General features: G+C 39.6%; 1 protein-coding gene across 1 annotated transcript in view; it reads left to right on the top strand.

Moving 5' to 3' along the window:
• Nucleotides 1–16843, top strand: part of eif2b3 (eukaryotic translation initiation factor 2B, subunit 3 gamma) — a 46947-nt gene that overhangs the window by 10976 nt on the left and 19128 nt on the right. Inside the window, exons 3-5 of the mRNA XM_053479358.1 lie at nt 2184–2341; nt 11347–11506; nt 12113–12224. Coding sequence (XP_053335333.1) covers nt 2184–2341; nt 11347–11506; nt 12113–12224 — 430 coding nt within the window. The remainder of the gene's footprint in view (nt 1–2183; nt 2342–11346; nt 11507–12112; nt 12225–16843) is intronic.

Genomic DNA, 16843 nt, shown 5'->3' with positions numbered 1-16843 from the left:
TTAGTAATATTTGTGTTCCAGGTTATGGCTAAAACTTTAATAGTTCAGGCATGTGTTTGTACTCCCCGGTTTAATTAAGAGCCAGTGAAAGAAGAACTTTTTTCAAAGCTCATTAGTTAACTTTTAGCCTTACGGGTGCTTCAGATTGCACCGTTCCACAAGACCTTCATGGAAGAGTCAGCAGAAGAACCTTACTCTGCATCCCTATCATAAAATCCAACATCAGAAGTATGCAACAGAACATCTACAGAGGCCTGATGCGTTTTGGGAACAAGTGCTGTGGACTGATGAAGTTATAATTTGGCCACAGTCAGCAATGGCACACAATCAGCAACGGCATGTTTGGAGAAACAAAGGAGCAGCATTTCATGAAAAGAAAACCTTGTCAACTATTAAGCATGGGAAGCGTGGATCTATCATGCTTTAGGGTTGTGTTTCAGCCAGTGGCACAGGAAACATTGCACGGGTGGAGGGAAGAATGGATTCCACTAAATACCAGCAAATTCTGGAAGCAAACATTACACCATCTGTAAAAAGCTGAAGCTGAAAAGAGGATGGCTTCTACAACAGGACAATGATCCTGAACATACCCCAAAATCCACTATTGAAATGCCTCAAGAGACGCAAGCTGAAGGTTTTGGAATGGCAATCACAGTCACATGATTTAAACATCATTAAAAATTTGTGGGTAGATCTTGAAAGAGCTGTGCATGCAAGACGACCAAAGAATATTACAGAACTAGAAGCCTTTTGCAAGGAAGAATGAGAGAAAATCCCAGGTACAAAAATTGAAAGACTTTTAGCTGGCTGTAAAAAGTGTTAGCAAGCTGTGATATCTGAGCAAGTGTTACTAAGTACTGATTATGTAGGGTGCTCAATTTTTTACACAGTGCCACAATATTGTTTTTATTTTTTATCTTGGTTCAATTTATGACATAAAAAGTAACTATGCATCAATGTTTGCTGAAAATATTGTGCCTTTTTTTACATTTCCAAGAGAGACTGTGTTACCATCTTTTCAAGTAACATAAATCACCAAAATCTGTTATATATTGAGGGGTGCCCAAAGTTTTGCCTAATACTGTACATGCTGATTCATTTAAAATTGCAGTTCTGTAAATAACACGATAAATATATATTTACACGATAACACGATAAATTTATAAATATTCTAATTCGAGATTACATTTTTTACAGATTTTGTGAGCCATCACTGTTCCCATTTAAATGTGTTAAATCAACCTCTTTTCCTATAACATTAGTTTTCTCACATAAAAACCAAGTGCAGCATTTAAACAATAACAAACCAACTTCAAATACAAGAGTTTAACATTTTACTGAGCAGCTAATAATCTGTCCTCTGCCCTAACTATTATTATTGTTATAAGCAAACTTACAAGAAAAAATAAGGGTCTAAGGGTTTTGTCTAAGGGTAAACAGCTGATCAAACTGACAAAAAAAACAGCCAATTTTGGTCACTGGCTGATCGAAAGGTTCATCTCTATTATAAATGTAAAATGACTTAAACAAAAATCGATACATGAATTGCCGCACAGAAGAATTTAGATTTATGACTAAATTGATTATCCCCATTGGCAGTAGTATGTGATTGTGTATAGTAGTGTGTGTGTGTATGCTTTGTGCACTCCGATGCGTTAGCAACCCACCCAGGGTGTGCCCAACCTTATTCCCCGAGCTCCCCGGCACAGGCCCCACAGCAGCGCAGCAATTTAATTCATAATTTAACAGTATTATTTTTTGGAGTAGCTTTTCAGCTTGAACATAGTGTTTTTAGTTTGTTTTATTTATAGTTAGTTATTTTATGTCTGTGTTCACCTCATGACGTCGGCATTTGCGGTTGACGTGCAGTCACGCACCGTTGAAGTCAAATAGGTACAGCACTGTGTAATTGCCTGAGCAACTCACAACCATAATGTCGCAAAAGAAAATATCAGATTTTTCCAAGAGACCCAAAATTACTGCAGACAGGCCGTGATTCAGCTTCCACCAGTGCAGGTCATGCTGAATATGTACGCGCAAACCTGCGTTAAAATGCCTCGCTTTATTCACATATATGTCTCACAGTTAATTCCTGCATGAGGTGGTTGAAAGCGACTTAATGTTTGATGGTTTGAATTTTGGTCAGGTGTGAAATTTAATCCTGAATGTTGTCTCTGTCTCAGAGGTCATAGTGATCACCACAAAAGATGTGCAGAAAGCGCTGAGCGCAGAGCAGCGGGTCAAGCTGGACGTAAAGATGAAGCTGGACGTGGTGTGTATCCCGGAGGAGCCGGATATGGGGACCGCCGACGCCCTACGGCACATTCAGCAGAAGATCAAGGCAAGAGTTTTAGATGAGGAATAATGATAGTGATGATATAAGTAATATGGCTTTTCTATTAATAGAAAACATTTTGATATACTAGAAAAAATATAAAATAAAAAAAACACTTAAAAGGGGAAAGGGTCGTGCAGTTTATTCCTCCTACTGCGCAGCAGTCGTCCAAAGCTAATAATTTATTCTTCATTAAAGAGCAAGAGCATATGATGTATCTGTATCTATACTCTGTGGAATCTGTGCGTAGTCCCCGTGGAATCTGTTCCTCTGGAAACGGTAATTTAGCAGACAAGTGCATTAACACAAGCCCCACCATATGTCTTAAAGTCAGCAGTAGTGTCTAAGCTGCGGTTCTAGAAAGTTAATATACATCTCCTGACCAACAGAGTGGAGATTAGACCAGCTCTATGGTTTTAATGATCAAGACTGCGCATAGACACAGACATGCAGGAACATAGGTTTATGATTGTGCCCTAAAATATTAGATTTAGCTATTAAAACATTATTAATACATTATTAATCTTTTTTGTATATTTTGCTTTAGTGCCGTTAAAAACAGCGACTTGCCTAAGCACAGAACAAGAGTTTTTTTTTTTTTAACAGATAGACCAGGTCGAGACTCTTGAATCAAAATCTATTAAAGATAGAATGAGATTAGTCTCCGGGACAGTCCGCCGTCAGACTGGCTCCAGTCATCAAGCCATCACAATTTGTTTCTTCTCAGTTATAACGTCTTATTACAATGGCACCTGGAAGTGGGTGGGATATATTAGACATAAATTGAACCTTTTTCCCCTGAAGCCGATGTGTTGGAAGCAGAAAAAATGGGCAAGCGTAAGGATTTGAGTGACTTTGACAGGAGACAAATTATTATGGTTCAACCATTGGATAAGAGCAACTTAAAGACTTCAGTCTTCAGTCTGCAGTGGTCAGGACATACTGAAAGTGATCCAAGGAAGGAAAACTGGTAAACCAGCGACGGGGTCATGGCCAGCTGAGGCTTACTGATACACATGGGGCCCGAAAGCTGGCCTGTGTTGTACGATCCAACAGGAAAACTACTGTAGGTCAAACGGCTGAAACGGTTAATTCTGGTTCTGATAGAAAGGCGTTAGAACATAGTGCATTGCATATACGTACACATATATATGTTTAACTATAAAATTAAAACCAATTATGTTTGGAGAGCTGTGGGCTCTGCAGGGCCTCTTAAGCTATGCTGTGGTGTCTCGTGCCAGCAAGCAGGATTCTTTGGGTCTTGTGGGTTGTACTGTTGGGCCTCCATGGATTGGACTTGTTTGTCCAGTGCATCCCATGGGTGCTCTGTCTTATTGGGATGTGAAGATTGGGGGCTGTGCCAGTGGTGTTGGGCTTTTTTTTGCTTGGCCCCGTATGTGATGGGCTGTGGTTAGATGCCTATCTGTCATGGCCAGGATTGACTTTTTGGCTTTTCTGTGGGATTGGAACCAGACTGGCTGGACTTTGGTCCCTGTCGGCCTTGGGTGAGCCTTGGGTGCCCATGATCCAGTTTGCTGGTGTATAGTTAGCAAAGAATGTTCCTGGGGATTTGAAGTGGATATATGAACTGTAAGTATATAAATCACCCCTCACTGTATTTGGAAAGTATGCCAAGCCCACATTGAACTCCGAGGGAGTGTGTACATGCCTCGAGTGCACACTCGGGAGAAAATTCGGTCGGAAAGCCAAATCCTGGCTTTCAATCCTGGCATTATGGCTTTTTATTATTTCTGCTGTTATTGCTCGCTTTCTCAAAAATAGTTTGAATCCAAATCAGGCAAGACGTTGCTGTGCTAGTATTTTTATTTATTTTTTTTAAATTGCTTCTTTTGGAAGGTATAGCTTCAGCAGGAACGGGTCCAGTAATGCAACGGTGTTGATATTTTTAGTAAGAGTGTTGAAGGTTTAGCTAGATGTAGCTCATAACAATCTACGTACCAAAACAATGTACATACTTTAGTTTCTGTGGGTGTAAACGTCACCAGGAATATTTGTAGACATTTATGAATGCCTCACCAGGTGGCCACGTGACCTGTGGTCCTCTTCTTACCTCATGTTCCGTGACATAACACTCCCCCTCTTTTCACCTGCTGAAAGCCAGCATGATTTCTGGCCCCTCGAGCCCGCCTCCCGAGTCTCAGACCGGACAGTCCACGTGTGTGACAGTTTCCATGTAAACAGACAGGCTCGTGTAGGTTACAGTCATGTGTTATGAGTTTTAAGGGAGTAGGGAGGTGTCATTACATCTGGACCGGCCAGATTTTCTTAAAAAAAAACTAAATAATTCTCTGCTTTTGTAATTCCAGGATCAGGATAACATATCATTTACAGCCCATCTCTGTGTATGTGTGTGTCCTAAGGTCCATTTCATTTCTCGCCGTGCATGGCTTGCGTGAAAATGTGGGAGTTTGAGGGGAGGGATGGTAAAAACATGTGCGGCCTCACAGGAGATTAACTCCGCCATAATAAACCCTGATGCACTGAAAAAGGGAACGTTCCTGAGAAGGGCCTGCTCTAGCACGCTAGCCCGCGCAGATGCGTTTATTGCTAATCCCAAGGAGAAAAACGAGAGATTAAATGCATTGAGTGGCAGAGGCGTCCACTGCACGAACAGTCCGCCGAGTGTTGAGAGACGGCAGCTGGCAGCAGGGGTTTGAAATCCCTACTCATTGTGCGGACAATACGTCGGCGTTCTCGTCCTCCTTTAGCAAATAACACGCATGTAGCGGTGGAATTCGACAATGTCGTCGTTCTTTCATTATCCAGTGTTTGGGTTCATAGTGACGCCTTAAGTCAATGTTTAGGGAGAAACGGAATAATCTTGTCTTGTGCAGAATTCTGCCAGGTCTTGTCAGGAATGGGGCTAGAGGTTCACATCGTATACACAATGCCTGTAGACAACCGCAAGACGAAACATTAAGACGTTCTGGCGCTGCCGTCGATGTACTGTATAACGTGTGTTAATGAAGCTGACTGACTTTAAAAGTCGTGTACTGTACATCCATTACCAGGTTTAAAGGTGGTGTCCTTATTAATGTTCCTAGTTGTACAGTAGACTAGATTTTTCTCATGATCTTTTATTTCAAGAAATTCCAAGCCGAGAATATCTAAAAGATGGAGAAAGCGTGCGATCAGAACATTACGCAGTCTTTAAGCGATCACAGGGTTTATCTATCAGTCAGACTAATTCCAATACTAATACTGTTGATGTTGGAACATGGCTTGTGAACACCTGGAGTTTCTTTTGTTTTATTACAGTTTAATCAGTAGAATTGAAACAGACTAAACAAAACAGAATCGCAGTTCAAATCAGGAAACCTAAATCTTTCTGGAGCGATTTAAACGGCTCGTCCTCGGATAACTAATAAGTCTCTAAACGAGTGCTGTTAAGCGTATAGATAAGACGGTGCTGGTATCAGTTTGCCAAACATTAATATTTGGCGTGCTGAGTGCCCATTAGGGCAGTAAATGTTTGTACGCTGTTTTGTATGGTGTTATATTCAGTATTAAGGCATCTTTTTCCAGGTCATAGGTCGAAACTCTCATTCGGTTAAACATGCTCACAAATAAAATTTTTGTTCGATCAAATAATAGTGTTAAATAATAATGTTATTCTTAACTTCATGACCAATTTTCCATTACGATTTCCATTTCTAGGGCAACCTAATATACTGTACATTGTGAAGTTTAAAAACTGTACAATTTATTTAACATATTTTTATTTATTGGAAAAAACATTAACATCACCATCTGTAGCAAATTGTGCAGATACATTTATAAAAAAAAATAGGAGATCTTAAAAATATATATATATATATTATTTCCACATTTTGCCATAGATCATTGGCAAAAAACCATGAGAAACCACCGATGCCCCTGATTTCCCATAGATTGTATTACTATTATTTCTGGACAGCTTTCTCAATTATTTATTTATTTAGTTTTATTTGTAACATGAAATGCCATGATTCACAAATCTGAGTACCTTCCCTGTTCATGGAGTGACGTCTTGACATTCTAAGAACAGCATCAGAAATAAACAAAGTAAAATTTTATTATATGAATATTATTTTACTGTATCATTCTATTGTCTTTAAATGAATCCACACACAGATATGTACGTTTATTAAATCTCAAACAGCCGCCTAGCTCGTTTCTAACAAAATACAAACGTGAGCGTGTCTAGTTTCTCTCTTCCTCGGGATCGAAACGTACATTATGCTGACTGGCGTGCTGCTCAGGATTATATTTTAAATAAATATGTTCGTTACACTTTTCCTCACACGTTTTCCTGCCCGTTTATCTGGCCTTTTTTTCTAGATTTTTTTCTCGTATTGGTTTAACTTTTACATAGCATTTGTGTATGTTTTATGGGCCAGGGGTAGCTCAGTATTTAAGGTGTTAAACCTCAGCATCACAGAGCTGACAGTATTGCACCCTTGAGCCAGATCCCTCACCTTAAACTGCTCAGATACAATCGGTTGTCGAGCTCACAACCCGGCCCTATAAGAAACTCCTACTGAAATGACGGATATCTCACCAGAGGTGGAAATTAATTGTCGCCCCAGTGGCACATGGATGGAGCCTTTAATCCCAAGCCAAATGTATGTTTTGATAAATAATAATAAATAACTAATAGAACATTTTAGAGCAGTTAGACGATTGTTAAAAATTTACACTGACCCAAAACCCCTATACTTTTACAGTATTCGATCTCTGTACTGTAACTGAATTACAGAAGTTTCATTACTTTTACACTGAAATTACCCGAGGTTATTTATTTATTTATTTATTTATTTATTTATTACCCAATCAAGGCACATTTTTCCAGCCACAAGGTTATACATTTTCAAATGACTGCAAAATTGTCTCAATCTGGCAACGAGGGTAAATTCTCAGATTGACAGTTTCATATTGAAAGGGAAACATTTCAGTTCTTTGCTTTAAAGTGTTTTAAAAAAAAAATATTTGAAGTTATATTTGTCTTATGACATCGGACATCAGATAATCGTTATGTGCTTTAAATAATAATAATAATTGTAATAATCTCTCATGTCTGCTGTCATTCCTTCTTTTTGAATAATTTCCCTTCTGATCATTAATCAGATCATTTCCACTCAAAGACGTACTGTAATAAAAAAAAAAGTACTTTTTCCCAAAGTTGGTTTTGTCTCCTTTTTACTCGCCGCCTCTTTCACTTGTCTTACGCCTCTCAGTCTCCACCCTTTTCCTCTCTCTCTCTCCTCTCCTTCTGGGTGGTCTCACCTGGCAGTGCCCTGGAGGGGGGGTTTAGTCAGGCAGAACTACAGCAGTGTGTGGGTGGCCTGACCTCCTACCCCCTCTTTCCTCTCCACTCCTCTCCCCATCCCCCTTTCCTCTCCCCCCCCCCCCTCTCTGTCTCTCAGAGACATGTTCCGAGTCTCACAGCGGTGTCCCGAGTATGAATAGTTCCAGTCTCTGATTCCTGCTGCCTTGTGTCCCCATGACCAAGGCACGGTACTCCGAAGGACGATTCACCCCTGCGTGTCCACCCGTTCCCTCCTGCAGAGCGAGGGGACACGGGCGCCACTCAGGCATCCGGCAGTTGTCGCGTCCCGGAGATACGAAGCCACGACGAGTGGTCATTTCTTTCATGACATTGATTGAGTGGATTCACATTTGTTGCATATTCGTGGCCTTTCTAGCGCACATGTGTGCTCCTGTCTACAGGCAGGATCGCGTGTCATTCGTCATGCGCAGGTTTTTTTTTTTCCTGCACATTATGTCTTTCAGCATATTGAAATTGTTGCATAAATAAATTTTTTACTCAAAGCCATAAACGTATACATTTTATACTGGAATAAATTAGTTTTGACTCGTAGTTTTATTTCTTCCTTTACCTCATGCTCCTCGGGTGCTGTCCCCATTGACCTGTTGGGACATTTTTTATTTATTTATTAATTTTTTTTACCGTCTTTGTCTTTGCTAATTCTAATAAGAAATTGCGTATGTTGTTGTTGTTTTTTTTTTTTTAAAGTGTGCAGAAGTTATTTCATGAACACCCCCAAGCAGTGGTTCGAATCAGCTTGGATACAGTTTGTTATAATATGTAATGTATAAACACACATGTGCAGAGCATTGGACACACACATGGACACACACACACACACACAGTAGCAGAACTGTTCCAAGTTTGAAATACGGAGGCCCTAGGCACAAATGAACAATATGACTGATTATGTAAAGAGTGAAGGAGCGTGCTGTTACAGGCCAGAGTTCATACCACGTTTTTTTTTTTTTTTTCAGATAAAAAAATTCATCGTTCCTTCTATCTCGCTCTCTCTATAGTTACATTTAATCTGTTCAGGTTCTGTTATCACTTGCGTTATCGCTGCTATAAACATCTCATCAGCGTCTCTTTTTGTCTTTCAAGAGGCTCGTACTGGTTTCCACAGAAATGACCGATGTTTGATTGTTGATTTTATCATAACCGTATGGAGGTTCTGGATCGTGTTGCCGGACATGCGACAGTAATCAGTTATAGGATTCGGTTTTTCGCCACTTTATGATGCACACACAAACACACACAAGCTGTTTACTTCAAGGGACTCTGCTTAGATGGACAGCGTATACTTTTCATTTTTTCAAATTTATTTTAAATACTCAAGGATCCAGGTTTTTATTACTTCAGAATTACTCATAATAACTCAGTTATTATGCAAGAATTATAAATGGTGCCTGAAAAATTAGTTTTTTTTCTTTTTCTTTTTTTTTTATTTGCTTGTTTTTGAGGTTCCTCACGGCAATGACCCCGACGTGTGGCTAAAGACGTCGTATCAGACGCGCCGTAGCTGTTTCGTAGCAAGCTCGAGCTCCCTCTGGATAGTCAGGCTTCTGTCCGTCTTTATCTGTTGAGCATGTGTCCCGAGGTCGGCGGTTTGCCCAGAGGGAGAAAGAGAGGAGGGAGAAATCCGGAGCTGGAGCGTTACGGCAGGGCCTCCCCAATGAGGCATGCAGCTCTCACAGAGCCGTGCGCTCGCTCATAGGCCCTTTTTTTCGCCGCTCGCGCTCCCCCGTTTATTTATCCACAGGCTCGAGATGGGCAGACCAGATGGGAACCAGACAACTTAAACAGAAACAATGGCAAAGGCGAGCAGGATTTATCGCCGGGTTCCCCTGCGTGCCTGCGCTCGCTCACACACATATACAAATATGCACGCACAGATGAAGGCTAGGCCAGAGCAAAGTGTTTATGGAGGCAGCTCGACCAACCCCCCCCTAACTCCCATATCATCCGCGCTGTAACGTTATAAACCCGTCTTTTGTTGTGACCTGTCGTCAAGAGAAATACAGGGGGGGGGCTTTTCATACAGAGAGCAGTCTTCACGAAGCATCAGAACTGGCGTGAAAGCACGCGGACGTGCACACCGACCTGCTCAACAGGCTCAAGGAGCATCATAATGTAAACTGTATGAAATAAAAAGTCTCGGAGTTCTTAATAGCACTGCGGACCTACACTGAACAGACATTGTCTCTGATCTGCATGTATGCATTCAGGGGGGAAAAAAAGCGCTGCGCTCTTTCTCCACTGTCCAACAGTTTTCATACATCATCCAGATTGGCGGGGGTGTTACTTTACTAATGCATCCGCAAATTGTGGGGGAAAAAAAAACAGGATTTTGGCCGTGGTCAAAAAACTGTCTAGAAATGCCTATTTTTATTGTTTAGACCCTAGATACTTTAATTTCATTTCAAAATTCGCTTAATACATTAACCTTAAAAAAACAAAAGAATGTAAATGTAAACCTTTATACTGTACTGCTGTGTCTAGAATGTAAAATACAGTGTGGATGTGACCCCTATACTGTATGTACTGTAATTCATGCAAGTTTTTTTTTTTTGTTTGTTTTTTTTGTTATAAGTCGAGTAAATACGGTAATAATTCACCATCCCAAGCCGTGTTTTCCTCGACGGTTGTTTTGGGTTCTGTCTACAGTACTTAAAAATGTATACAGTATTATATTTTATATGGAAATTTAGCAGAATTTGTGTTAATATTTATGTTACCAAAGGAGTAAATTATATTGTTCTTTATAGCTTAGCGTTAAAAAGCATGGAAAATTATATATTGCTGCAAAAAAGCTATAAAAAATCACGGAGGATATTTGCGGTTTCCACGATTTTGTTCTCTGCTATAGAAACTCTTAAGCCTCTCTACTCCTAACAATCTTTACCTACTTTAATCTGTTTAAGCCTTAAGATGTTCCGTAAATAATTTTCATTTTTACTACAATTCAGTCCTAAACTTGAGGGGAAAATTTAAGTAAATGTCATAATTCTAAAAAGTTTCTTAGAATTTCGGCACTAGGAGCAACTTTTAGGCTTAAGAAGCTTTGCGAATACGGGTCCAGATCTCTTTATATGCAGTCATTGTCATTGGCAAGTCTATATAAAAAAAGGAAATAAAAAATTTCCAAAGCATTTCAATAATAGTTATTGTAAATTTGTGGACGAATTTGTACAACCGAAGCTTGGGTCGTCTGTACTACAAGTTAGCTTCACTAAGATTGGGCTTATATCAGGTAACACGTTTAACACACACCACTTGTCACTGGTAGAAATGGACCAGGATACGATGATTATTCTCGTTTGATCCAGTAGTTTGACGTCAAAGTGATACAGATAGTAAAGCTTGGTGTGTATAGATTTTCCATTTATATTGAGGTGGTATGTGTTCCCTGCTCCATTTCTTTGGAAGTTTTTTCCATCACTTACACTCGCTGAGGTCGATAATTAAAGATTATTAATTAATCAGATATAATCTATAATTAATAGATCAGAAAGAAGTATTTCATCACATTTATTAACCAGGAAGACCAAATGACAGTTTTTTTCCCCTCTACCTGTATACCTGTTGTGTTTAATCCAGGATTGTTTTTAACCCGACTGGAGCTGAGCAGCCTTTACAGTCTTCTACAACACACTCACACGTTGCTGCTGTTTGCTTTCAGACGGACATCCTGGTGGTGAGCTGTGACCTGATCACGGACGTGGCGCTGCATGAGGTGGTGGATCTTTTCCGAGCCCACAATGCCACGCTTTCCATGCTTATGAGCAAAGTGCATGAATTCACAGAGACCGTCCCGGGGCAGAAAGGAAAAAATAAAGCAGGTACTGTTCCTCGTGCTGTGCTGTACAAGCTAAATGTAGCTAGTGTTTTTTTTTTTTTTTTTGTGGGAAGGAGTCGGGTGTTATTTAAAAATAATAATTTTTTTAGTAATAATCGTTTTTTCCCTTTATCGTCTCCTCCCTTTTGGATATATTCGGATTAGACGATGGGAGGTTTGGAGAAGACTGCGCTGTGAAAGAATTTGTTTTACACAGTCATTTAAACTTTGGGATTTTCATACTTTGTTATTCTGCAGTTGGATGAACTTTTCTTAATCCAGACTTTTACAATTATTTTGACACGCACAAACGCAGTCAGAACTCACCAACTTTCACAGAAAGAACTGATTAAGAAGCAGATTCCATGTTCCTGTAGTCTGTCAGCAAACATCACCTAGTGTTTAACTCAAAACTATTTGATATTTTCACCACCTTACTGAAAAGTACGCCGTGTGCAGGGAGCTGGTCCGATCACAAATCTTGTGTCATGTAGATGCTGAACAATGTTGCACTGTTACACTGTGATTACATGAAAAAAGAAACATATGAAAAACAACACAACACTGCGTGATGTATACTGAGCAAGCGTGTGGTGTTGTGTTGCATCAGGAGAGCAGCGGGACTTTGTGGGAGTGGATGATACGGGGAAGCGGCTCCTCTTCATGGCTAACGAAGCGGACCTGGACGAAGGGCTCGTCATCAGGAAGGCCATCATGCGCAAGTACGTTTTGTACCGGTGGTGTTTTCAGTACTTGTTGTTTTTTTCCCCCCTCATGTAAGCATCACACATGTTAGGATTTTCTCAGAGAGCTCCTATCGTAGCTTAAAAAGTCCTAGCTGGGAGTCCTAGACTAAAAGTGATTTAGAAAACTTCTCAGAGCAACTCTGAGTAAGGAAAGTGCAAAATCTTAGTGAGGAGGTGTGGTTGACCCCGTTGCTAGGGATGACGCACCAATGTGATTGGTTGATAAAAAATCTGTAAAGGTCTTTAAATGTGTTCTTTGTGAAAATAGATTATATGATAATAGAATAGAGAGTGAAATCATAATGTTTGTATATGAATAAATTGTATAATCATGACTACAGGCTACTTTATGCAATGTTTCTGTTATAGGCTAAATATCTTAAAGCTAATTAGAACCAGATGTTAAAAATGTATCTATTTTTGAAGTAACCAATTTCCACACAGTAGTTACCATATTTAAGTACTTATATTTATTTACACTGCTGATTTTATCACAGTATTTATAGGACAGTCTATTTACGTTGCACTTTTGGATGGTATGTAGTCAACAATCCAAAAGAGATGGAAGAAAGTAAAAGAATAAGAAAACCAAATTGGACAGAACAGTGTTTACTTTCAGCTTTACGTTTAGTGTTTGGAGAATATTTCTTCTTTTCGCCATTTTGTCCTCTGCTATAGAGACTCTTAAACCTCTTAAAAGTCCTCCTCTCTACTCTTAACAATCTTTACCTTAGGAGCTGTTTTTAGGGCTAAGATGTTTCTTGAATCATTTTTATCTTTACTAAGATTTAGTCCTAAATTTAAGGGGAAATTTGAAGAAAATGACATAATTCTAGAATTTCGTCACTAAGAGCAACTTTTAGGCCTAAGAAGCTTTGTGAATACAGGCCCGGGTCTCTATATTCGCAGTCGTTGTCATTGGCAAGTCTATAAAAAAGAAAGGAAGTTTTAAATTTCCAAAGCATTTCAATAATAGTTTTTGTAAATTTTTAGTAACTATGTTAAACAACTTATATGGCCGCAACAACAATCTTTAATCAGTCTTTAGAACATGAATCTTTATGTTCACGCTGCTGTGTTGTAAATGAAATTCGAAAGGACTCTGCTGTTGCTCTGTCAGCTCTCAGTTCGAGTGTTTTACACGCCCTCACCTCAGACTGCTGCGGATGTGTTTGCCCGAACGGCCCGTGTTTTATTTCATAGTGACTGTATCTCATAGTGGCTTCACATTACTGCTTTTTGTTAGTGCCACGGTCCATTCATTTTTGAAGGTTTAGTTTTCATAGTTTATTTTTTTTAAAGTCGCTTGAAGGTGCATTACCATCGTTTCTGTTTCTTCCACACACTCTGTCTGTACACGTTAAACTGTGGCGTTGATTGACGTGTATAGTTATGACCAACTCGGTAGTAAATACGCTAGATTACCGGTATATTAATTATTTTCATTTATTAGAAAACCATCAGGGTCGGGATAAAACGTTCATGGACGATACCTGTCCCTATAGTAGCACCTCTTTCACAGCAATTCATATATTTTTGTAGATTAAAAGGTTGTTAGAGTAAATAAAAAAATTAAAAGTACAAATCATCAGGAAATTAGAGACCATCCGAGATGCGCGTGAATGCAGCAGCTAACGTTACACTTGATCTGACGGCAGCAGGAGGTCTACCGCTATCTTAGCTTGCTTAATTCGTTAAAATGCCTAAAACTAAACAGTCAAAAGTGTGGCTATATTTCACAAGAAGGGATTCCAACACCGCAACGTGCAGCAAATATTTTACAGCAGTTGTGTGTAAAGAGGGAAACACGTCAAATCTAATGAAACATTTGAGGGCATACGGAATAAACATAAAAGCGGAGGATGCACCATTTTTGACAGCTTGTGGACAACAGCTGGCACTATCGGTGTGGATGACCCCAGCCTCAGTCATACCAACAGTAGCAAAAATGAGTCCACCGATTATAATGACGACAGCAGCCTTTCCGCAGGTTAGTAGTGGGCTAATGTAATGTTAATTGCAGGATGCGAATCTTGCATTCATGCTAACAAATGGTCAAACGATTTGTAAAATACTAATGTAACATGGATTCTGCTTATAGTTATGGCTTTCCAGCTAGTACTAGTAGTACTACAACAGTACTTTTAATATATTGTTACATTTTAAGCATTACATTTTTTGTTTAATAAAAATCTATTCTTGAGTCATCCACCATCATTTTGTGGCTTTTGTAAAGTATCGGTTTAGGCACCCTTTTGGCACCAGAACCGTTTTAAAAGTATCGATTTAGCACCGATATCAAAAAAAAAAAAACAATGCCCAACCCTAATTAAAACGGAATATCACTGACCTAAATCACTGACTTGTCTGTGTCTTTACATTTCACCCTAACTCTGCCTTAGAACTTTGTAGGTACGCTATAGATGATAACGTCAGATCACTTCAGGGCCACGGATTTGTATTAGGGATCCGCTGAAATTTCAGGAAAGTGGGAACACGTCTTGTGGACGTTTCATAATACTGGAATCACTGGAATTACAAATGATTCAAATGTGTGATGTGTCTTTATTAATACATTTAAACCGCACAGCTCTGAGTTTTAAATTTTATCATGTTTCTATCAGTGCACTCACCGTAAAACATTTTAGTTTCCATAGTAACAATTGACACTTGGATTTGTATACAGAATAAACATGCACTGAATAAAATTGTGTCTAATTAGTATTGACATGGTTGAATTTCTTTATGAAGTGTTGATTTTAAAAAAAGCATTTGAAAGGAGTCTCCAGTGTCAGTCAGTTCTTTGTATTTTTGTCCTCTTCGTGTCCATCTGTACAACCCTGTTGTTCAATACTTTCCTGTAACATCCTGTTTTCTTTTTATTTTTTGTGTAAATGATTTTTTGTTCATTTTGACATTTCTATTTGTGCTATCTTGGTTTCTTTTTTGTTTTAGAAAAGCACATAAACCATGCAAAGCACATGTTTGACAACATGCTCAGCAGCCCTGAATTGTTCTTTGGACATGATTTGGGGCAAAATACGAACATGTGCGCTTCCTTTGGCCTGGCTGATCTCTTATTGTCGTCCTGCATGCTGTACTAAATCCTCCAGCTGAGCGCAGGTTGGCAGCGTGAGCGTTTCCATGCCGGTTTCACCAGCAGGGGAGAGTGTCGCCTGTTGCTTTTCAGTCGTGCTAAAAGCTCTGCTGATGAGTGTGGTGAGAATTATACCACCTACAGTACCGGGAACGCCGATAAGCAGTCAAAGCGGATCAGCTTTTTTTTTCTTCTTGCACAGGAGCTGTAGTTTGAGGTGGGGGTGCAGAACAAAACTGGTCCTCGCAGGACTCTGACCCTGTGTTTGTGTGGGACGGCTAATAAAAACAAGAGGCCTCCTCGGCTGCTGGCCCTTCACAAGAGCTGCCTGTTAAGCGGGCCTCATCGGGCCCCACTTTTCCACTGTCCCTCCCTCCTTGGCCCACTCTAAAGTCTTTCTCTCCTTTTCTTCTCTCTTTTCTTTGAGCAAGCGTTCCGTCTGTGGGTTTGAAGGAGCGCTGACGATTTGGACTTTTCTAAAAAGGAAAGCCTACTCATCTAATGAACATGTGAATATTTGATTTACAAAGCGCTTTCTTGGGTTTTGGGCAAGCTATTCTGCTTCGAGGTTTTGGGATGGAAACTCACAGAATGGATACTGTTCTCTCTCTCTCTCTCTCTCACTCTCTCTCGCATTAGAGATTGTATGCGTAGTACAGTGAAGGTTCCTTACGTTTAATAAATAGTTGTACGTTGTGTGATCCAGCTTAGCCATGAATTGAGATAATCTGATTATCAGCTCTCCTGTATTAACAGATTCCTTGGTGCACTACATGATAAACCCAAGTGCCATTTGATGAGCTTGACGACTCGCCAAGAGAAAAAGCCAGGCTTTGTAGCTTTGTCATCAGCTGGTAATAAGTCACATAGTTTTCCACACTGGTGTTTGTGCTGAGCTTTAAATTAAAGCACAAGAGCGTTGATTTTTTTTCTTCCCTCCATCACATCGTATGCACAAAATATCTTATTGCATGTTATAAAAGGCGTTATTGAAGAAATAGTTGCATGTTTTGACCAAAATAATCAATTTCATGGCTCACATGGCTTTAAGGAAGGAAAAAAAACTTAGTAGTTATTTGTTATAAGTCAGTTATTCACTTTTAATAGGATGGGCTGAGAATTGTGGACACCAACGATACCAGATCTTCTCATAAATAAATTAAGATGTGAGAAGACACAGCTGTCATACTAAAGAGAAAAAAAAACATGCATGCTACATAAACCGCATTTTAAACAATCATTTTTATAAGCGCTCGTTCTAAAGCATGTGGCAGGCAAAGTGCTCGGGGGGGGGGGGGGGGGGGGGGGGGGGGGGGGGAAGTAGGTCGTATGACTTTTGAATTTGTCACTTCTCAGACATGTCCTTTTAAATGTCGTTTACATTTTATTAGTATTAAGTTAAGGTTTCAATTTAATTTCAGCCTGAGCCAAAAAAAAAAAAAACATGCGAGTGCTTCTTGGAGTGTCTTTACACTAAAAAGAAAGTGCTGGACCACTT

The sequence above is a fragment of the Clarias gariepinus genome, chromosome 1 (assembly GCF_024256425.1).
Source record: "Clarias gariepinus isolate MV-2021 ecotype Netherlands chromosome 1, CGAR_prim_01v2, whole genome shotgun sequence".
Classification (NCBI taxonomy): Eukaryota; Metazoa; Chordata; class Actinopteri; order Siluriformes; family Clariidae; genus Clarias; species Clarias gariepinus.
Note: the sequence above shows the minus strand (reverse complement) of the source record. Positions and strands in the feature narration are given on the sequence as shown.